This window comes from Mustelus asterias, chromosome 2, assembly GCF_964213995.1.
Source record: "Mustelus asterias chromosome 2, sMusAst1.hap1.1, whole genome shotgun sequence".
In the NCBI taxonomy this organism is placed as follows: domain Eukaryota; kingdom Metazoa; phylum Chordata; class Chondrichthyes; order Carcharhiniformes; family Triakidae; genus Mustelus; species Mustelus asterias.
Window position 1 is genome coordinate 133,062,790 of NC_135802.1, and position 23,466 is coordinate 133,086,255.

At 41.5% G+C, this 23,466-nt stretch overlaps 1 protein-coding gene across 5 annotated transcripts in view; it reads right to left on the bottom strand.

Annotated features, from left to right (window-relative positions):
• kif13a (kinesin family member 13A) overlaps positions 1-23,466 on the bottom strand; it is a 319,880-nt gene that overhangs the window by 57,950 nt on the left and 238,464 nt on the right. For all 5 annotated transcript variants that reach the window (XM_078241905.1, XM_078241898.1, XM_078241903.1 and 2 more), the window contains exons 19-28: positions 20,126-20,272; positions 18,028-18,177; positions 17,633-17,791; positions 14,397-14,570; positions 13,749-13,900; positions 12,859-12,991; positions 12,323-12,469; positions 6,514-6,546; positions 2,110-2,209; positions 1,784-1,910 (exon numbers count right to left, since the gene is read on the bottom strand). In XM_078241905.1, the coding sequence (XP_078098031.1) occupies positions 1,784-1,910; positions 2,110-2,209; positions 6,514-6,546; positions 12,323-12,469; positions 12,859-12,991; positions 13,749-13,900; positions 14,397-14,570; positions 17,633-17,791; positions 18,028-18,177; positions 20,126-20,272 (1,322 nt within the window). The remainder of the gene's footprint in view (positions 1-1,783; positions 1,911-2,109; positions 2,210-6,513; positions 6,547-12,322; positions 12,470-12,858; positions 12,992-13,748; positions 13,901-14,396; positions 14,571-17,632; positions 17,792-18,027; positions 18,178-20,125; positions 20,273-23,466) is intronic.

Sequence of the window (23,466 nt, forward strand, 5' to 3'; positions counted from 1 at the left end):
AAGGCGGTATATGATATGCTTGCCTTTATAGGACAAGGTATAGAGTATAAAAGCTGGAGTATGATGTTGCAGCTGTATAGAATGCTGGTTAGGCCACATTTGGAGTACTGCGTCCAGTTCTGGTCGCCACATTACCAGAAGGACGTGGAGGCTTTAGAGAGAGTGCAGAGAAGGTTTACCAGGATGTTGTCTGGTATGGAGGGTCTTAGCTATGAGGAGAGATTGGGTAAACTGGGCTTGTTCTCCCTGGAAAGACGGAGAATGCGGGGAGACCTAATAGAGGTGTACAAAGTTATGAAGGGCATAGATAGGGTGAACAGTGGGAAGCTTTTTCCCAGGTCGGAGGTGACGATCACAAGGGGTCACGGGCTCAAGGTGAGAGGGGCGAGGTATAACTCAGATATCAGAGGGACGTTTTTTACACAGAGTGGTGGGGTCTGGAATGCGCTGCCAAGTAGGGTGGTGGAGGCAGACACGCTGGCATCGTTTAAGACTTACTTGGATAGTCACATGAGCAGTCTGGGAATGGAGGGATGCAAACGAATGGTTGAGTTGGACCAATGAGCGGCACAGGCTTGGAGGGCTGAAGGGCCTGTTTCCTGTGCTGTACTGTTCTTTGTTTGGATGAAAGGACTGAGTGTATGGTAGCTAAATTTGCTAATGATTGAAAGATAGGTAAGAAAGCAAGTCGTGAAGAGGGAACAAAGAGTGTATAAAGGATATAGATAGTTTGCAAGTGTGAAAAAGTTTGGCAGATGGAGTATAATGTGGAAAAATAACAGCTTGTCCACTTTAGTAGGAAGAATAAAAAAGCAGAATATTATTTAAATGGAGAGACACTGCAAAAATCTGTGTACAATGGGATCTGGTTGTCCTGGTACATGTATCACAAAAAGCTAGCAATCAGGTATAGCAAGTCATTGGGAAGGCAAATGGAATGTTGGCCTTAGGAATATAAAAGCGTGGAAGTGTTGTTACAGCAGTACACAGCTTTGGTGAGATCATGTTTGGAGTACTGTGTAGAGTTTTGGTCTCCTTACTTAAGGAGGGCTACAATTGTAGTGGAAGCAGTTCAAAGAAGGTTCATTCCTAGTTCCTGGGATGAAGAGGTTATCTTATGAGGAAAAATTGAGCCAGGTTGGCCAAATGGTCTACTCTTGCTTGTATTTCTTATGATCAACCTTCGCATGCCTTTGTTTGCTTAATTTACTAATCCAGTCATCATGGGAAGAATTCCAAGCACAAGTTCACACTGTCCCACTCTGACCCCACAGTAACCAACTATTATAAACTATTAGCTGAGAGAACAGGGCACTGGGGTATTTTATCACAGAAGTGGGCTTGCATTTATGATTATCAGCATGATGAAATTCCCATCTCATTGAGGTAATTGGAAGAGGGCTTCAGAGACAACAAGGTTCTCCTGTACAGGTAAGAGAGCTTCAAATCATGAAGCAAATTACTGCCTTTGAACACTGGATGCTCTACAACTAGTTGTCAAGCAGCAGTGCTAGAGAACACTTGAGGAGCAGCTCACTCGGGATGAATAGTGCATACTGTGCAGAGATTTAATTGCATGGGGAAAAAGGTGTCTGAGACAGGGAGAACAAATCTCGAGAAATGTTTGGGAGCAGTTAACATTTTTTAATATCTAGCACTCTCAAGAAGGTAAGTAACTCTGTTAGACTGAGAAGGGCCAAAAAGGGAATGTTCCAGCTCTAACATGCACAGTAACTTTAATGCAAAGGTATCAGAAGAGATTTGAGGCAGGAGTTTTACTGACCAGTCTGCGGGGGCTCCTGGAATTCCACTGCCTGGAGCAGGAACAAGCACAGCATTTCTCTCCTCAGTCAGGCCCACCCACTGCTCCACCAGCCTGGCTTCCCTCTCCACATCGTCTTCTGTTTTTTCTATATGGAAAAGCACAAGATGACATCAACCAAAAGTAGTCCCAGAAAAGTCTACTGTGTTTTCTGGTAATTTCTTCTACCATAGTTTCCTCATTTCTGAAATGTAGTTGCTGTGGCATTCAACACCCACTACATCTATATCCAATAAAAACGTGTCCCATGTTGTACACATTATGTACACTGACTGAAGTATACACACCTTGCTTGTTGATTACTTTCTGAATTTGCTCATCTAAATACTCCCGACGCTTCATTAATGCATCAGACCATCTTTCCCGCACTTCGTTCAAATCTTCCTCCTGACCAATTACAAGGGTAAAGGTATAAGACATTGCTTAGTGGTGTGCATTTTGGTACTTTGAAAATGCATTGTGAGGTGCCACTGAAACAGTTCTACAAGAAGTTACAGAAAGCTTGCAACTTACTGGTAGTTAGTTGCAACCTCCCCTTTTTGCTTTTTAGAGAAATGGTTTCTTCCCAGAGTGCAGGATGAATTTAAAACTGAGCTGACAGAATGTACAATCACATTCCCAATTTACATCTGTGGTGTTCAAAGTACCTTTTTCCTACTGTAACCTTCCCATAAGTGGAATGGAGTCAATACATAGATTTCTACATATAAACCAGTGTAATTCTACAATTTTTCTGTGGTTCTACTCTCATCCCTCAAATGTATCAACGCATGCCGAATTTATTGAGAATTAGTCTGGTACTTGACCATAGTGAGCATCCTGGTTAAGCCCAAACTTATTCTCATGATAATTCAAATATGCACTTCCCAGTAGGGGTCAGCGGATAATCATCTTTGGTGGGAAGGATGTCCCTTTTCTGTTCCTTTCTTCCCTCAATCAATACCAAAGTCGAATTATAGCCCTTCAGCTATAATCACAAACAATTGCAGGTCATTAACTGAACCTGGGAACTTCCTGTCCTGTGTGGCTCAGTTCCATACTGTGTCATGCATATGCCAATTAGGGGTCAAAAGAATTCTTGTTATTAATGGCCAAATGCAAATATCTACTAAATTTCTATGTCAAGATTGCAAAAGAATGGGGCCATAACCATTGTAAAACTGTACAGTAGCACTTCATGGATGAAAATATTTGCTGTTGTTTGTCCTTTAGCTTACCTGCATATTTGACACCAGAAAGTTTCAACTGAGGTTTGCAAGTCTTTGCAATGGTTAAGAAATAGATGAGGCCCTTCACATGACAGTTCTTTTATTTTCAAATACCCCATGCAGTGGTTACATGCATTCATGCTATAAGCATGGAACTTGTAGTAAACAGCAGTTTAATGTTCAATATTACTGTGGCAAGTAGCAGAGAGAAAGCTCCTCAAAATGTTAGTAACTGCAGGAATCGAAATACTCAAGATTCACCATTCATGGTGACTGCATTTTCCATTTTTATGCAATTTTCTAAAGAAAACTGGAGATCATGACGTCTTATAAACAAGATGAATGGAAATAAAATTTGTATTTGCGCCCATTTATGGGATCAAACAAATCCAAGATTTTTAATAAGTTTATTCACAAGTGGTAGGAAATGCTTTACAGATGCAAGTTAGATGTTCTCTATGGCAACATGTCATATATATGGGATTATTTGGAAGGGTAACATTCTTCTTTCAGCAATTAAAAGCAGAAGACTGTCACCAATTGCACTAATTTTCATATTTCATTCTAATTTTTGTCATTTTTATGAAAGTTTATTCTTTTCCCCTGATCAGTATTTCGACCCCTGCTTTAGTATACATAGGTGAAATGGAGATGGAGCATATCTTTTTCTACCTGCACTTTTTTTGTAAGAAAAAAACAAACCTTTCAATTCATTACTTACTCAAACACAGAAAGGAATATTGCAGTCTATACTAAATTCAAACTGCAGGTACTTGTGTGCACATTCTCAATCTTTAAAAAAATATTATTTTAATAAAGAGAAAGATCAAAGTTATTATGGCTACAATTATTGAATTATTTTCCCTTTCTGTTTGTAAGTATCCCATAACTAAAATACTGGCTAACTTGCTGGAAATGCACTTGTAGATTAAACAGAGCTGTTGAGGAGTGTATGCTTTCCGACACATTCAACTATTACGATACATTAAACCCTACTTGTTTTCAGACTTTGTTTTGGGGGGGGGGAGGGGGGTGGCCCTGTGTGCTCCCGGCCTGTTCCGCCAGCCTTGATCAGATAATTATTTAAAGCACCAATTTTGAATGTGATTATTGGGCTTGAAGCCCGATTCAAAGCCCTCCTGCCATTCACCCGCCTCCCCAGCAGGAATTACACTGGGTGAAATTTGGTGCTGGTCATGACCAGCGTGAACCCGGTGTGTTGGATCCCGAGGGGATCATGGAGGTAAGATCAATGTCCATGTGCCCTTCTGCTGCTGCCAGGCTACAAAGAGCTGGTCGCCCAAGGGGGTCCTAGGGGGTTGGGTGAGCTCGGGCTGGGTTGACCTTGGCACCCTCCGCTGGGATGAGGGGGTCTCTTGGCTGAACTGCCCCTTCTACCCCTGGGTAATGTGAAGATCACCCTTGGCACGGTGATTTCAGTCATCTCACTGATCAAAGTTTTCATTTTGGACTGTGAAAACTTTGAAATGGGCTGGTCACTCTATTCCCCATGCCTCCTGGACATATTCTCCTTTCTCTCTTTCAGAAGGTGTAGTGTGAGAAGGCCTCTTTCAAATCCTTACTGACAGAAGTCAGTCACTTTCACTACGGGGGAGGGGGAAGGGGATTCCCTTCTCCACAGCTGCTCATTCAGCCACATTCTTCTAACACTGCATTTATTTCGACTCTCTGTGTCTTCATTGTGAGCTCAAAACCTTTGAAATCCCTTCAAACCCTTTGAAAAGCCTTGTTTCCATTCAATTCCCGTCATTTTAACTCTCCTTTGATTGGCAGCTTAATGGTTTTTAGACAGCATATAGTCAGCTCTGATGTTCCCAACTGCAATGTTTACACAAAAGAGGATCTGAAAGCACTTAGCTGCTTTTGAATTTGCCTGCAGCTGTGACCACTGGTGGTGGAACATTTTGGTTTGTTCAGTGTTCCTGGTCTAGGAGGAGGAGGAAAAAATCCTGGAGAATCCCTCTGTCAATCATTGACCATGCGGCTTGGCCACAGATGCTCATCATTTTATTGAGCAAATAATAGCACTGAGAAATATTTTCTTTTCTGTGGCGATTACAATCATATAACTACAACAAAGAATGGTTTCACAATGATGAAACTACATCAAAGATCAGTTTCAACGGGTAGTTCCTGGGTCTAAAAGCAAAGGTTATTCAAAAATCTGATAACAGGGCCATAAACAGAATGTAAACTGGGTATATGTTCAATATGTTCTGATGATTGCAAAATTAAGAGAGATGTGATGCAGGCAGGTGATATATTAATGGGTCACCAATCACAGATAACTTCATGCCTCATTTGATGGTCATTGTTTATTTCTGGAACTGATTTGGGAAAACCTCAGCTAACATTGGTCTGGGGTAACCACTGCTCCTTGGATCCTAACAACCATGTGACTGCAGCAACAATTAGCATGACAAAAGTGAGATCTGATTAATTTCTTAATCAAAAGAAATCCCTTAAAAAAGACTTTTTAATGGGGTCATTATTAGAAAGGAGGATTCAACATTTTCTTCCCATTTATTATAATATGCAATGGTATGAGCAAAATTTATATATCTGAAACGTGATATTTTCTGAAATCAGTCTAGAATTTGAACACATGAATTAATGAGTTTAGTTAAGAGCCAGATCAATTCTTCAACTTCCTGAATTAGAGATTAAGTCATATAGGTACAGGTTCCATGTAGCCTAACTATTGTTTTGGAAGATAATTTCACTTGTTCATATGCTTAATTATTGAGGGAAAGTAAATGTTGAAGTACAAGATGTTTGGAGATGTTCTAACAGTCTGATGGATTGATGATTTGCACCATGCCAATTTCCAAAAGATGTCTGAAAGAACATTGAAATGGAATTCCAATACCTGACTGGGTTGGATGCTGGGAGAAAAAAAATATAAAATGTTGTTAAAATTTGAAGCAATATTCTAAACTATTGAGATGACAAGCTGCTGTTCACAAATTGAGTGCGTAAAAGAACAGCCTAAATTTCCATGGAGGTGGAATATGAATAATACATGTTTCTGCATGGATCCATATCAGGTTTACTCTGGTACATTTGGTTCAACCATCTGTAAAGAATACTTAGTTATCATTATTCACCCTCCCCAAAAGAACAATTTTACATGCATCACCAAAAGTTAAACTTTCTGATGCGAATGCCTGCGCACATCAAGTTAAGATTTGATTTTATGCAGCTTCAAACAACAGTAATAATGTTAATCCAAGCGTGATTAAGGGACACACTACTTTCCTGTGCTATGTGACATCTATTTTGTCTTGGAGAATTACAATTGGATATTGTTAAAACCGAATGGTTTAGAAAGTGCATAGAGGAAAGGACACTATGACTTGTTAAAACCTAAACTTTCCATCTCCATTGCCTAATTTGCGAGTCAGTTGCTGATGCTGGCCAATGTTGTGCTTCATGCCATATAACTTATGATAGCAACGATACCTGGTAACTATCCATATCCTCCTTCTCCTCTTTCTGGCAGGAGAAAATAAACTTAGTAAAGACACTGTCATGCAAACATTTCAGAAACACTTCATCACAAAGTTTTACATTGTGCATAATAAACACATATTGTTTCGTGATTTACCTTCAAAATTCTGCATCTCAAAAGGAATAAACATGAAATTCACACCAGGTCTGTAGGAAATTTATACTAGCAGTAATTTGGGACAGGATGTGAATGAGGTGCAAAACAAATTGATGCCAACTCTTTCCAAATGCTGTTAGACCCAAAAACATTTTGTTGTAATGAAAAACATATTACAGATATTCATGGGCAACAAAATAAACCTGCTGCAAAGTGGAGGTTTTGAAAAATCGCAAGAAATTCCAGAAGCACAAAAACGCAAAGCAGTAACTAATAAAATACCAACGATAATCAAACTAAAAAAGTTCAAATCTCCCGTTCTATTTTTAGTTAATTGGATACTGTTTTATTACTTTTCAATTAGTATAATATGCATTTCAAATTTGTATCTATTTATCTGCAAAACCTTTCAACAGCTATATTATGTAGCAATTCCCATTGTTCTAATACAGTCCAGATACATCATGTAGCAATCCCCACTGTTCAAACACCGCCCAGATACATCATCTAGCAATCCCCATTGATTTAACACAGCCCAGTGACACGATGCAGTGATACTTCCCCCCACCCGAGCAACATTTAAGAACTGCAACACACTATATAGTGATCCCTCATTAATCATAGTCCTGCCACCTCATGGGGCATTCCCCCCCCTTATAGTCTAGCTACATTCGTTAGCCAATTCTCTAATCATAAAATGCCTGTATCCATTATGTAGTGATCTCCCATGAAAGAAACGCTGTTCAGCTACAGTATGCAGTGATCCCTATTAGTCCTCATCCAGCTAAATCATGCAGTACAGATCTTGTTATTCTAGTCCAGCTCATGATGCAGTAATCCGTATTACTCAATGTCCAGCTGCATCACACAATGGTGGCAATTATTCAAACACAAGCCAAAAGTCATTGTTTTAGCAATGTCAATTACTCAAATATAAATCTAGTTATGTAAGTGACTCTGCCCTTCCAGTTGCTCGACGCAATCATATGACACTGTTCAGCAACAACCCTCCACAGCATCACTGAATTGCAACACAGTTATATCAAACAGAGACCTCCTTACAGACTCATGTTATTAAATGAGCATTAGCTAGTTCAAAATGAACTGAGCAGTTGTTATTTGAAGCACGACAGGGCACCTCAGTCCTGTGGAGAGGACATCCCCCCGCCATGTGGGGAAATCCAGAATGCATCATGTGCGAGAATTGATACCAGCTGGAGTAGCTCCAGCTCTGGGTTTCGGAGCTTGAGCAGTTGGCTTCACTGCGGTGCATCAGCAAGGCCAAGAGTTATGTGAATAGCATGTTTCTTGATGTAGTCACTTTGCAGCTTAAGAGAGGGAATAAATGACCATCAGGCAGTCAAGGAGGACCGAGAAGGTAGTGGAGGAGTCACGAGTGCATTTTGTTCTTTAATTGGTATTCAGTTCTGAATATTGATGAGCGTAATAGCTCTTCAGGGGAGTGTGGCCTTAGGCAACTCCATGGCACAATGCTGGCTCAGCTGTACAGAGGAATAGGAAGAAAATGGGAAAGCCATGTAATAGGTGATTCTACAGTTAGGGGAACAGACTGGTGTTCTTGCGGTCACCAAAATGAATCCAGAATGGTACGTTGCCTCCCTGAAGTCAGGATCAAGGATTTCACAAAGAGTCTGCAGAGCACACTTGAGGGGGCAAGCGTGAACTGCTAATGGTCACCTTCCATATCAATACCAACAGCAAATAACATGAGTAGAAAGAGAGGTGATGCCTTGCAGCCAGTTTTTATGCAGCTAGCAAGGAGGTTGACAAGCAGGACAACAAAGATGGTATTGTCCAGATTATTGCTAGTGCTCACATTAATGAGTATATAAATAGGGGTATAGAGGAGATGAAGATGGAGAAATGGTGCAGGAGTAAGGACTATACATTTTTGGACATACATGCAAGAACTGTCATCAGCTGGAGCTGCTCTAGCTCAGGACTCTGAGGGATGAAGTTCAGATGGGTTGGACCTCCACAGAGGGGCCTATGTCCTCACAGGTGATTTGCTTGTGCTGTTGGGGTAGGTTTATTTGACAGGGGAAACATTGTGTGCAGAGGATTGGTGGATTTGGGCAAGACGGGTAGCACTAGAGTATGAAATAGTAACTTAGTAGATAGGATCAGAATAAGAGAGAATATAATAAGGTCTAAGTAGGTCAGCAGTCCATCAGTGTTAATGCACAAAGCAGGGCAAATAACTTGTAAGGTGCAGGCACAATAACCATTTGGGAATATGGCAAGACCTGGCTCAAAAAAGGGTAGGATTAGATACTAAATATTCCTGGATACAAGCTGTTCAAAAAAAGATAGGGAAGAAAAGAACGGAGGAGGGAAGGCAGAATTCACAAATAGGAATATTACAGTGCTGGAATAAGAGAATGTTCCAGAGTGCTGAAGGATAGAATCTATTTAGCTCAAAATAGGACATAATTGCACTAACGGATGTATTCTATAGATCAGTAACTAATGGGAAAGATAACAAAGAGGAAGTTTGCAAGGAAACTACAGAGAAATGGAAAAAAAACTATATATTATCTCATTATCATAACTCTAACTATTCTCATTGCAGTGTTAATGTCAGCCTACTTGTGACACTAATAAATAAACTGCTATTATAGGCTGGGACAGTAACAGTGTAAAGGGCAGATAGAAGGAAGTGCTTTTGAAATGTGTTCAGGAGAATTTTCTACATCAGTATGTTGCTCGTCCAATGAAGGAGGAGGTATAAAAGCAAATTACTGCGGATGCTGGAATCTGAAACGAAAACAGAAAATGCTGCAAAGTCTCTGACGTCATCTATGGAGAGAGAACAAAGCTAACGTTTCAAGTCTGGATGACTCTTTATCAGAGCTGAAGAAAATTGGAAATAGGATGAGATTTACAGTGTTGTTGGGAGGAGGGGGGATGGTGGTGGTGGTGGTGGTGCTGGGTTGGGTAGGGGCCCAACGATAGGTGGATGCCAGGGAGAGATTGACAAAGATGTTGAAGTTTATTTATTAGTGTTCACGAGTAGGCCATTGGCAAAGGGAATGTAAATGGTGGTGATTATGGCTAAGAATGGTGCAAGGGGGAAAAAAATGGAAAGCAGGATGAAAAAAAAAATGGAAAAATGAATCAATGGAAGAAATGAAAATAAATTTCCCCCTTGACAGGAGAAGGGAACCTGATGAGGGTGTAGAAGTAAATATATTACCCAGAGGGAGAGGACATGCTGGGCAGTAACCTGGCACTGCCCCAACATTGGCATGGAGTGCCAGGCAGCAGTGTGCCGGGGGGGGGTTCCTGTTTTCTTTAAGTCAGACACTTGAAAGTTTTCTTTAAAGGTCACCCCAATCTCAGGATTCCCGACATTGCTGCTTTTTCTCACCCCGCCATCATGACGGTGTGAATCACGCCTCTATTTTATTTTTGCATCATGTGGTGAGGAATGCTGGTTGTGCAGCCTACAAGATGCATGTGAGCTTGCTCGCCTCAGTCAGCACTGAGAAATGGGAACATTTCCCCCAGTATGGTTCAGGCGTAGTGGAATTACACTCCCACAAGGGTGAAAGGTGGGGCAAGCAAAGTTAGAGCTCTCTAGATCATGGAAGAGATCAAGAGTAACATAAATCAGGAAAAAAGGGTGCTGACGACAGATACTAGGATGCTAATACAAGTGAGCACAAGGCTGAAAACAAGTAGTTCAGAGGGGAACTTATAAAACAAACAGAGAAGCAGACAGAGTATAAGTTACTGGCAGCTAACAGTGAATCCAAGTCTTCTTTAGGCACAGAGTTAAGAGGAGGGGGTGGGGGCAATTAGGAGCCATTAAGGCAGAGAGCATAACTCAGGTACTAAATAGAGAAAGTCATTATGGCACAGATGCAAGTCATTCTGTCCACTGAGCTCATGACAACTCTCTGCAGGGCAATCCACTCAGTCCCATTCCAATGCTCTATTCTGTAGCTCTGCAAGTTCATTTCCCTTAACTGGCCATCCAATTCCATTTTAAAATCAATGATCACCTTTGCTTACATCATCCTCGTAGGCATTGATCAAAGTATTCCAGGTCATTACCACATGCTGCAGAAAAAAATTCTTCCTCACATACCCCAACATTTCTTGCCCAAAACATTAAATCCATGTACACTAGTCCATATAATATCAACCAATGGGAACTGCTTTTTCTTGTCTATCTTTGGGAACAGCTTTTTCTTGTCTACCTTATCTAAACCTGTCATTATCTTTTATACCTCTCCCCTCAAGCTCCTTTGCTCCAAGGAGAACAACCCGAAATTCTCCAACGTTACCTGGCAACTAAAATCCATCATTAGTTCCTGGAATTAAGGGTTATGGAGAAAGGGCAGGAAAGTGGACGTGAGGAATGTTGGATCAGCTGTGATCCTATTGAATGGCAGAGCAGGCTTGAACGGCTTACTCCTGTTCCTATTTCTTATGGAACCATTCTCACAAATCACGCATTCACTCCTTTCTAAACATTTTGTTACTTCCTCAAAAAATTCAATTAGATTAGTCAACACAATTTGCCTTTTACAAATCCTTAGAAATCATAGAAACCCTACGGTGCAGAAGGAGGCAATTCGGCCCATCGAGTCTGCACCGACCACAATCCCACCCAGGCCCTACCCCCACATATTTTACCCGCTAATCCCTTTAACCTACGCATCCCAGGACTCTAAGGGGCAATTTTTAACCTGGCCAATCAACCTAACCCACACATCTTTGGACTGTGGGAGGAAACCGGAGCACCCGGAGAAAACCCACGCAGACACGAGGAGAATGTGCAAACTCCACACAGACAGTGACCTGAGCCGGGAATCGAACCTGGGACCCTGGAGCTGTGAAGCAGCAGTGCTAACCACTGTGCTACCGTGCCGCCCTTACTGGCTCTTTTTTATTTCTTAAACCTCTCTAAGTTTTGGTTGGTTTTTTTTGCTCTGATTCTTGCTTCTAAGACCTAACACATCATTGATACTTAATTGACCAGCCAATAGTTTCCACAAATGTCATTACATCCTCTCTTGAATAATCCTCTGGCATCTCCCCTAGTTCCAGGGAAGATTGGAAAAATATGGCAAGACCTGATATCTCCACCCCAACTTCCTTTAGCAATCGAGGATAGAATCCATCTGGACCAAATGACTCATCCACTCCAAAGCCTAGCCAACCTTTCCAGTACAGCCTGCCTACCAATTTTCACACATTTTTATGTTTACCATCTCTGCTTCTACTGAGATTTTGTCAGCATCCTCTTCCTTAGTAAATACTAATTTAGTACAAAGCAGTTTTGAGTCCGCATTAACACAAAAATGGCAATAGTAATCAGTAGACGACTGAACATATTAAATTTACATGGAGTGAAAAGCCAGAATGTTGTCTTGCACCTTCTTAACAATGATTTAGGTGCAACTTCTCACATTAAACCTTACTCCAAATTATGCATTCCTTGAGATTTTTTGTAGAAACAGAAAAAAAATTGCTGAACCAATTCTTTGTCTCATTCAAAATTTTTCAAAACAGATACAAAAATTTTCTTGGGAAATAATGAAAATTCCTGAACCTGCTTCAGATTCATAATATGTTCTCAACATGATGACCAGTCCTCTGAAATCCCCCTTCAAACAGGTTAAAGTGCCTTACCTGGTAACTATCCAAGGGTCTCTGTAGTTTAATGGACCTGGCAGTAATGCATCCTATAGAGACAGACAAAATAGCTTCTACCATAAGTGGCAATGTCCCCGAGTGCTGGACAGGTCTAACTGTAACTTCAATCCTACGAGATTGACCCTGAGCAAAAACAGACCAGAGGAGATGTAATTTAATTTAACCGATTAATGCAATTACAGTAGAGAAAGTACCTAACAGATTTGTTGTTAAAATTGTATCTAAAACGACAACAGCTTGCACTCATTTGGTACCTTTAAAATAGGAAAACATCCCCCAAGAAAAAACGGATGCCAATCTTCCAAAATTTTAACACATGGGTAGATCATAATCATATGATGGAAAAACAGAAAAGACAAGTTTTCTTGGATTGCTATCATTAATTCAGCCATATACATATTTGGCTTTTTTTCTCTTTTTAGAGCTCATATTGTCAACTTTCATCTATCTATGTAAACTGGATTGTAACAAATATTTTCCCCCAACTACCAATATTCAAAAAGTCCACGTACCTGTCTAATCTGGAAGACACCCCCAGTATTGACATCCTTGGCTTGAGTCAGTTCCACTGCGGTGTACTCTCCCATTTCATTCAGTTCCTGCACTGAGATCCACGTCTCAATTCTACGTGTGACTTCACTCCACCTATTTCAGCAAAAAAGCCAACCGCACAGCGATCAGTCTTCCAAACATTGCTACCTGGCCAATAAACTCCAGAAAACATGTTACCATGTATGTTCCCCGAATCACGACTCCCATAAAACAATAGGATGACAATTCCCCACCAGTGCTTTTGGTCAGTGACGTCACCATGGATCAATGTTAAAAATGAGGTTTAAAATCAAGAGAGGTGCATTTACACACCTGACAGTTTTCAAAGAATGTGGTCACACCCTAGGCTAACTGGGTGAGGTTCAACAGATCTGCTTAAGTAAATATTGCTAACCAACAGCAAGCACAGTAGAGAAGGACATCAGAAGTTCCTGTCACTTCGCCAGTTGTAGAGAAGTTAGTCGATGACAACACATAACAATGAAAGAAAACATTCCAAAATCACAGAAGGAACTTACACTAATGGGAGCATCAAGGGAGAAAACAAAACAGCCAACGAGAAATTCAGGGATTTTTTTTGTTTGCCAAAATTGAAAGCCTGCATCATCTTAGCTGATTTACTGGAGACAAAAGTAGCATTTCAGATATGAAATTATACCATGTCACCCAAAACTAATGGCATTCAAGAGTAAAATATTTGTACTTTGATTTGAGCTTTCATGCATCTAGAAGTCAGCGTCACAATATGTAATAAAACAGAACCAAATAGCTGAACAACTATGATGGTATGAGGCTTCTTTAAGTTAAATTATGTACATTAACTGGAATATTATGCGAAGCTGCTCTGTACCTGTCACGTAGCGTGCGTGTTTTTGCTTGCAATGCATCAACTGCCCAGGTTGTCTTGCCATTTCCTGCACACCGATGGCCCCAGACTTCGATGGCTAGAGCACCTTCAGAAATAAACTCCAGAAACTCCTCCGTAACATGCACCATAAAATCCTGAAAAATCATGCAGCAAATTGTCAAAATTTACTTCAATTAAAATCACTAAATCGGTTTTCTAGGTAACCATTTATGGGCGGCACGGTAGCACAGTGGTTAGCACTGCTGCTTCACAGCTCCAGGGTCCTGGGTTCGATTCCCGGCCCGGGTCACTGTCTGTGTGGAGTTTGCACATTCTCCTCGTGTCTGCGTGGGTTTCCTCCGGGTGCTCCGGTTTCCTCCCACAGTCCAAAGATGTGCGGGTTAGGTTGATTGGCCAGGTTAAAAATTGCCTCTTAGAGTCCTGGGATGCGTAGGTTAGAGGGATTAGTGGGTAAATATGTGGGGATAGGGCCTGGGTGGGATTGTGGTCGGTGCAGACTCGATGGGCCGAATGGCCTCCTTCTGCACTGTAGGGTTTCTATGATTTCTAACCCTTTTAATGATCTAAGTGACAAAACTGTCACTACGGTGCTTTTCATGCAATACAGAGAAAGACATTCCAGCTGCTCACCTTACTGTGGTCAAATGTCACAGTGTACTGAACCGCCTTGTTTTTGATGGATGGCATGTCTGGGTTGACCATTGGAGGTGCAACCGTTTGGTCAGAGTGATCCCAGAAGATGTATTGGCAGAACACAAAGTTTGAGAGATTGAGTGGCAGGCCTGTTGCTTCTTTAATTTTTACCTGTTGAGATAACAAAGCAGCTTGAGTGGCTTCTCACTAACAGGAACTCTCATACTCACAACTGACATAACACAAGTGAATATGGGCACTAGTTAGTGCACTTTGAGGGGTATTACTGGGGCAACATGCATGTTCATGTTATATCAAGAAGAACCACCATTAATTTAGCCTTTTAAAAAAAAATGCAACAAATGTGATGGCACTTTTTACAAGCAGTTATTTTTTCAAATTCGGAACTTCACTTCAGCATTTGTGGCTTGTGGGTTTTTAAGAAAGTGCCTCCAAAACAGACTTCTTTATTTGGCAGGCCTCATGGGTAGTGGAGACATGATTACGTACTCCCAGCAGTCATTTTGTTTGAAATTATCATTTCAGTCCACAATTCACTCAAGTTTAATACATATCTATAGTATCTAATTTTATTTTTGTACCTGGTTTGTGACTCTTTGATATTTACCATTTTATTGTTCAATGGGCTTGAAACAGAACAGTGAACCTGAGTCATTATTGCAGCTATTTCACAAATACAGTGCAAACCTTCTATAGAGGCAATCACACACATTGAGCTGCAGTTTTCTGTTAAAATATCACCTATCTCGCTGCATTTGCAGCTGAGGTAAGAATCTCTGTCGGCTCAGAATTAATAAGGGTAATTTTAACTTGCAACTTCAAATACTTCTGAATTTTTGATAACTTATCTCCAACCTCCAGCCAAAGTCCAATGACTCCTTGCCGAGTTGCTAACTTGCCACTGACCCCCCACACACATATCCTTGGATGTATGTTTTCCTCTCCCTGGTTTTATGTTGAGTCAGAGCTGAAAAACACTGACCTCAATATTAAAATTCACCTTCAGCGATAAAACTGACCAATCCCCACCAATAACAAAATTGTGCATTCTGGCCCACAGCTTCCGGGACCCTCATGCATGACTATCTCTTGTGAAGATGGAATTCCTTCACAATCATAATGGAATTCTCCAGCAACTGCCTGGAGGACTGCATTGCACTGATGTAGAGGAACAGGCTGACAATTTTAAAAAAGAGGGAGTAAAAATGTGAGCAAAACTGAAGGAAGGAGTGGTATGGGGAAGGAAAAGCGAGAAAGAAAGAGATATCAACATAACAAGAAAAACAGACAGAGAGGAGAGAGACCAAAATAATGGACAAAGAAGCTAAATCATAGGCGAGTGCAAGCAAGAAAGAGATTGACTAGAGACAAAATCACAGAGCTGAAGCAAGTAGATCAGCAACAGAAACTCAGAAATTCAGAGAATTGCAAAGCAAAATCAATAGTGGGGAAGGTGGATTTGGGAAAGATAATGAAAGTAAGATCACGTAGAGATGAGTCAAGGACAAAAAGACAGATCAAGTTGCAAGAGAAACATAGGGAAGACAAGGAAGGACACACAACAATTAGAGGACAGAAGGAGAAAGATCAAATTGGGGAAATAGCCTTATGTGACAGCAATATCTTTATTTATATGGGGGGCATAGAAATGGGGAAAGATGCATCACAGGCGCGCAGGAAGGGATCAAGAAATTTGCAGAAACCACTCAGCTCCATCCCAATAGTCCCATTAGGCTTAAGTGTATTATTAGCTTGTAGATTTATGATGATGGCACTCAACATTACTTCTTCCACTGACCCAGGAATACTGGCACACTTTCTAATAGCCATCTGGCAATAAGACATGGAAGAGATAATGCTTCTTCAAGTTAAAGGAAAACCACCTCTGTCAGCTCCCAAATATCTGTAAAACCCTGACTATAACTCCATTGATACCCGACTGCCAATTCAGGATGCACCCAGATCTGTGCAGCCTGCTTGAACCACCTCCAACACATCCAAACCTGCACCTGGATCATCTTGAGACTGCACCTTGCCAATGTGCTTCATCTGCTCCCCCCTGCCCCTCCCCCATTTTCTCACTGAAATTACAAATCATAAAGAATGTCACAGCTAGGTCTTTACCCACAGATCCACATTTTGACCCCCTTTGGATCTTACCACACAACTGACTTCCTACGCCTCAGAGATTTAACATTAAATTCTCATTCTCACCTTCAAATACCTCCATGGCTTCAACTTTCCTCATATCTCCATCTGCACATCAGTCTGAACACCTTCTACTACTGTGGCACAAGCCTACACTTCATTTCCTGCTTGCTCTATTCAGCCATCAACTACTGCTCCAATAATCCCTGGAATCCCTCCCTCAGCATCTCCACCCTGTACTCTCTTGCACTGCCTTCAAAAGCTCCTCACTTTGACTTGCTTTCAGGTGTACTTTGCCTCATTTTTCTTCCATTTGCCCTGTTTACAAAATGCTCATTGTCTACTGCTTTGTAAAATGCTTTTGAGATGGTCCTTATGAATGCTACAAGAGCACAAAATATTTTCTGTTTGATTGAAGCTTTGTATCTTTCTGCCTCACTGTTGAATTCCGCTATTTGAACAAGCATAACCATCAAGTGCAAAATAAAACTCATTTTCTTTCTTCACCTTGGTTACAAACTCAAGATTGTCTTCCAGCTGTGTTGATGTGTTAAGGAGAAGTGTGCATATAGCACTAAAATGGTAACTTAATACTGTTAACATGCACACTGCCCATTTTTTTTGCATTTGGGTAATTGCCAGCATAAAATCACTCAGATCACATTCAGCTCAGATCATCCTAATTTTAACTGAATTCAATAATGCAGTAGATAGGGTGGGGAAGGACAGAGAGGGGATGAAAAGCCAAGCAATATGTTGGTCTCAAACTAATGAATTAGAAACTTAGATCCTTAAAAAGTAGCAATATCCAAGAAAATTGTATTTGATTGGGTGCTGTTTCCAATTGCATTTCTTAATTGGAAGGATAATCTGTACTGATAAATCCATGATGTGATGAAGCTGAAAGTGTCATTTTTTAAAACTTGTCTCTAACTTCATGTGCAGGGCTGTGGAAAGAAATCATCAAAGGACAAAATATGTTCATAACAAGTGACGGTTTGTTTTCGTTGGTGAATCAACATTTCCAAAGATTTTCAACGTCCAAGAGGTTTATTCTCACTTACCCTGCAGGTCAGTTTCTTCGCCATGTGTACAATTTCACCATTATTGTCCATGACTTCATAGCTTCCACTTGAGTTCTCTGAAGAATCATCACCACCATCCGGACGCTCTGGAACCACACCACTAACCCGCATCACTTCCACGTGGAGCCGGCCAGCAACCTCGATTTAAGAGAAGAGTCAGAAAACTTTCACCGTGTTACTCAGCTCCTTCAGATCTTATGGCAAGCTATTTATTGAAAGTTTGACATTATGCAGTCTAAATATACAGCAACATGCAGTCACTTTTACCTTTAGCCTAAAATAAAGAAAAAGCAAACTTTTGACAGTTTGAAGAATCTAGACAAAGTTTCAGAAATGATTAGTATCGACTTCACCTTCTTTATGTCAACTCTCACCTCCCCTTGCTGACTGATGATGGGAACAGCATACTGAAGTTTCACATCGTGATAAAGACACTCCAAGAAGACATTAGCTACACCAATCAGGTTGTGGTTCTCTTGCGCCTCGTAGAAAGGATCCCCGTGTTTACTGAGAATTTTATTGTACTGAAATAGGGTAAAAGTAATGATGATTATAATAAGAAAGGAAGTTCCTTGTACTTCAGAAAGGAAGGGGTGAAACAGGAATTTTAGGCAACACCTTAAGATCCTTTGATGTGTGTACGGTCAACTCTGTTCTTTCTGTATTTCATTCCTAAGGATACATCTCTACTGCCATCACCTATGAGTGACAGAGTTTATCTAGCAAGAAGATGAGCTAAATAGAATAGCAGGATTTTGGGTTTGACTGAATTAGTTAACCCGAGCAAAAACATTGGTGCTTGGATTGTCTGCTATAATCCCATTTAAAGGAGGAAAGAATTTGCAATCTAATAACACCTTTCATTGCCTCAGTCTCCCAAAGCGCTTGACAGCCAATGAACTAAGTGATGCTCGCACATGGAAAAGTTCCACATGTGATAATGACGAGATAATGGGGACGATTTTCCCACCTTGCCACACCTGACACATATTGCACCAATCTCGGAAAATAGCGTGCGGGCCTAAAAATCAGTTTGGTGCCTGGCACCAAACGGTTTGCATTCGTCCCGGTCTCTTTCTCTTAAAGTAGTATTTAAATATGCAGACCCCGTTTGATTCCCTTATCTTACGGCCTTTAGGCATGGCGCGAATCACTGGTCTTCACTAGCAGAGAGTTGGCCATGCCCAGAGAGCTTGGAGCTCAATGATGCCCCTGGGTGGTCTGCAGAGGGGTAGGTCAGTGCATGGGGAGGGGGAGCAGCACAGGGAGTGATCGGCAGTGGGTAGGGGTGGAGGAGGGGGGAGGCTGGCATAGGGAGCAATCGGCGGGATGGGAGAGAGTGCGAACGAGAGCACACCCAGCACAGGGTAGCATGCAGAGTGGGCCACAGAGTGGGTCTTGACAGGGGACCCATTGAGAGGGTCCCGATGCCTCAATACCGGCGACCTGTGGGGGAGGGTTACACTCTCATGATGTGGGGGTGTGTGTGTGTGTGCGTGGATTGGTGAGGAGAGTGATGTCTGTAGGAGGGAGGTTAGGAGGTCTCCCAGTTCACTCGGAGATCGGGGCACCCGCGCTCAAGCAGCTGCAGCTTCACTGGTGAGTTTAGGCTCTCCCCCCCCTACTGGTGAGAATTGCATTTTTGTCCAAAAAAAGTGTGTCATCAGATAGTATTTTCAAACTCACCCAAAAAACAGATCTGAAACTCTCCCATTTTCTCATTCATTTGGCACTTAGAATTTCTTTTGTAAGATCATGCCCTTAGTCGTTTTTTGGGGAAAATTTGCCCAATACGTCTTTAGTGTTGTTGGTTGTAGAACAAATATTGGCCAAGGCACTAGGGAGAACTCCCCAGCGCTTTTTTGAAACAATGCCGTAGGACGTGTGACATCCACCCAAAAGAACAGAGGAGATCTTGTTTTAATGTTTCATCTGAAAGTTGCCACAGCTCTGACAATGCATCATTCCCTCAGTACTGCATTGCAGTGACAGTCTGGACTTTGTATTCAAATCTCTACAGTGGTACTTGAACCTGGAAACTTCTGACTCGGAATCCTCCTGATACATATCACGTTGACTGCTCAAAGTCCAGACATAAGGACATCTAGTGAATTAGAATGTGTCACGGACATGTCTACAATTTAATTAACTGCCAATTCAGCTACCTCATGTTACAAGCCATGAAAACAACAATGGGAAGAGATGATCTAGTCTGTCATGTTAGCCTGACTTTCTATTCAGCACCTCTCACTGTAGCTTGGCTATGACTAAAAACTCACTAGTGTGGAAATTCATGACTACAATTTGAAATTCTACCACTGCAAACTTCTAGACCATAATGTCCCATATAGGCACTCTGCTTTTGATGCTAATAAGCAAACGGTATCAGGCTATATTAAACAATAGTAGACATTAGGCAGAAGATACTTGATTTTTCCTTACAACCTGTATCAAAGAATTCCTTGTACTCACATATTCGACCATATCTTTCTCCTTCCAATCCTGATACAGGTCTCTCATATCAATCAATTTGTTCTCCAGCTTTTCAATGGCCCAGACTTGGGTACCTTTTCCCTTGCGTCGTACTTGAATAGCTGGCTCACTCACAATTGCTCCTCTCTATTTTGATAAAGAGCAGATTCAAAACTGCTTACAATGCGTGGAATGTAGTGAATAATCGCTGCAAATTATCAGCATAAGATATATATCATTTTGCCAATCTAGCAATTTTAAAAAAGCATAATGAGTGGAAACACAATGTACGTTGAACACCGCAAGTCTTGAAACAAAAAATATTCTCTGCAAGAGGCATCTGATCCATCAGCATTTAAAAACAGAAAATGCAGGTCAATATTTTTTGGCTTGGACCTATTGTCGAAGCTCACTAAAGATAAAACAAAAACATTAATGTGTCTTTGTCTCGCTTCATCATTTTTGCATTAGAAAGCTAAGTGCCCAAAACATGTGGCACTCAAAGGAAAAGACTGGAAGAAAGACCAAGATAAAAGCACAGCAAGATGCAAAACCTATAATTATCTAATGCAATGATCATCACAAAGAGATTGCTGAGGAAGCATCACTCCATGTGTGAAAATGACAGCGGACATAATGAAATGTAGAGCTAAAAATTTTTAAAATTCTGTCAATAAACTATTTTACTAAACCATCTAGGGCTGCTCACAAACTGGACTGATGAGCAAACAAGAAAGAAAATATTAAGCTTGCTTTTATAGAGCACCAAACACATCCTCAAAGCATCCCAAGAACATCACACTCATTACAAATTGTATTTGAAATGTACTCATTAATGTCACATTGGGAAATTTAGCAGCCAATATGGGCACAGTGTTCCGCAAACAGCAATGAGTTACATGTCCAGTTAATCTGATGTGTGATGTTGGTGGGGGAGTGTGGGGGGGGTGTGTGTGTGTGTGTGTGTGTGTGTGTGTGTGTGTGTGTGTGTGTGTGTGTGTGTGTGTGCATGAGCACCGTTGGCCAGGATACCAAGTTACAAACTCATCTTCCCAACTATTGAATTATTCTTTTTTTAAAAAATTCATTTGTGGGACATGGGCATTGCTGGCTGGCCTGCATTCATGACTCACTCCTAGTTGCCCTCGAACTGAGTGGCTTTCTAGGCTATTTCAGGCGGCAGTTAAGAATCAACCAAATTGCTGTGGGTCAGGAGTCACAAATAGACCAGACCAGGAAAGGACGGCAAATTTCCTTCCCTAAAGGACATTAGTAAACCCGTTGGGTTTTTCCAACAATCGGTAATCGCTAGATTCTTAATTCTGGATATTTTTATGGAATTCAAATTCCACCATCTGCCATGGTGGGATTTGAACAAAGAACAGTACAGCACAGGAAACAGGCCCTTCGGCCCTCCAAGCCTGTGCCGCTCCTTGGTCCAACTAGACCATTCGTTTGTATCCCTCCATTCCCAGGCTGCTCATGTGACTATCCAGGTAAGTCTTAAACAATGTCAGCGTGCCTGCCTCCACCACCCTACTTGGCAGCGCATTCCAGGCCCCCACCACCCTCTGTGTAAAAAACATCCCTCTGATATCTGAGTTATACTTCGCCCCTCTCACCTTGAGCCCATGACCCCTCGTGATCGTCACCTCCGACCTGGGAAAAAGCTTCCCACTGTTCACCCTATCTATACCCTTCATAATCTTGTACACCTCTATTAGATCTCCCCTCATTCTCCGTCTTTCCAGGGAGAACAACCCCAGTTTACCCAATCTTTCCTCATAGCCAAGACCCTCCATACCAGGCAACATCCTGGTAAACCTTCTCTGCACTCTCTCTAACGCCTCCACGTCCTTCTGGTAGTGCGGCGACCAGAACTGGACGCAGTACTCCAAATGTGGCCTAACCAGTGTTCTATACAGCTGCATCATCAGACTCCAGCTTTTATACTCTATACCCCGTCCTATAAAGGCAAGCATACCATATGCCTTCTTCACCACCTTCTCCACCTGTGTTGCCACCTTCAAGGATTTGTGGACTTGCACACCTAGGTCCCTCTGTGTTTCTATACTCCTGATGACTCTGCCATTTATTGTATAACTCCTCCCTACATTATTTCTTCCAAAATGCATCACTTCGCATTTATCCGGATTAAACTCCATCTGCCACCTCTCCGCCCAATTTTCCAGCCTATCTATATCCTGCTGTATTGCCCGACAATGCTCTTCACTATCCGCAAGTCCAGCCATCTTCGTGTCATCCCGGGTCCCCAGAACAACTTCTGAGCACGAACTCTCCCTTCCACCTTCACTCCATTTCCATTTATTTTATTTCATTCTGTTTCCTCATTTCATCTCTGTCCATTTTTATCATCCTTCTTTTCACTTCCATTTTCCTACTTCTTCATTCCCAGTCTCCTTCTTGTACCACCCCCCCCCCCCCTTTTCAGGGCAACTGCCTTAACCATCTACACCTTTGTTCTGCCATTCACACATTCTGATCACTTAATGGACACGTTTGGCACCTTTCTCAGCCTTCTTCATCCTGATTTACATTCCCTTTGTCCAATTACAGTTCCCAACCCACACTCATCGTATAAATCTTTTCTGATTTTCTGTGCTCTTCGCTGTGATGAAGGGTCATCCAGATTCCAAACGTTGGCTCTATTCTCTCTCCACGGATATTTTCCTGCATTTTCTGTTTTTGTCCCCAGAACATTTGCTGAGTTTCTGGATTAATAGTCTAGCAATAATACCACTAGGCCATCATCTCCCTTATTCACTTTCCATTTATCTGGAATATTATAGTAAGTTGGGAGTGCAGACGCATTGATCTTTAAAGTGCACTGAGATTGAACACAAAAAACGAAAACATTGATTTACTATTTATTTAGCGAATGCAAAGTCCCTAAGCAAGCAGTTTCTTCTGGTCCTGCTGTGTTAAGTATAGATAGGCCTCCGCTGATTCCGTGGATTGGACACTCTTCTATGATGTGGTATATAGCTTTTTCTCTTGCACAGGCACATAGGGAGCTGGCACTAATGCTCCATCTGTGGAGGCTGGCCAAGCTGGTCCTGAACCTGTGGAGGGAGGACCACCATTTCCTTGGAAAGTTGAAAGCAGGAAGCTGTTGGGTTGGGTTAAGAGAAGACAACACTTGGGATTTTGCCTACAATTCTAGGCACCCAATTATAGGAAGAATGAGGAGCCACAGTAAATATTGACTAGGCCTGAAAAATGCACCTTGTTTTTAAAATAAATAGAATGGTTAACGTTTGAATGGGGAGGTGAGGAATAAAAACAATTAGAACGGTTCTCAGGGGGTAAATAATCATCAT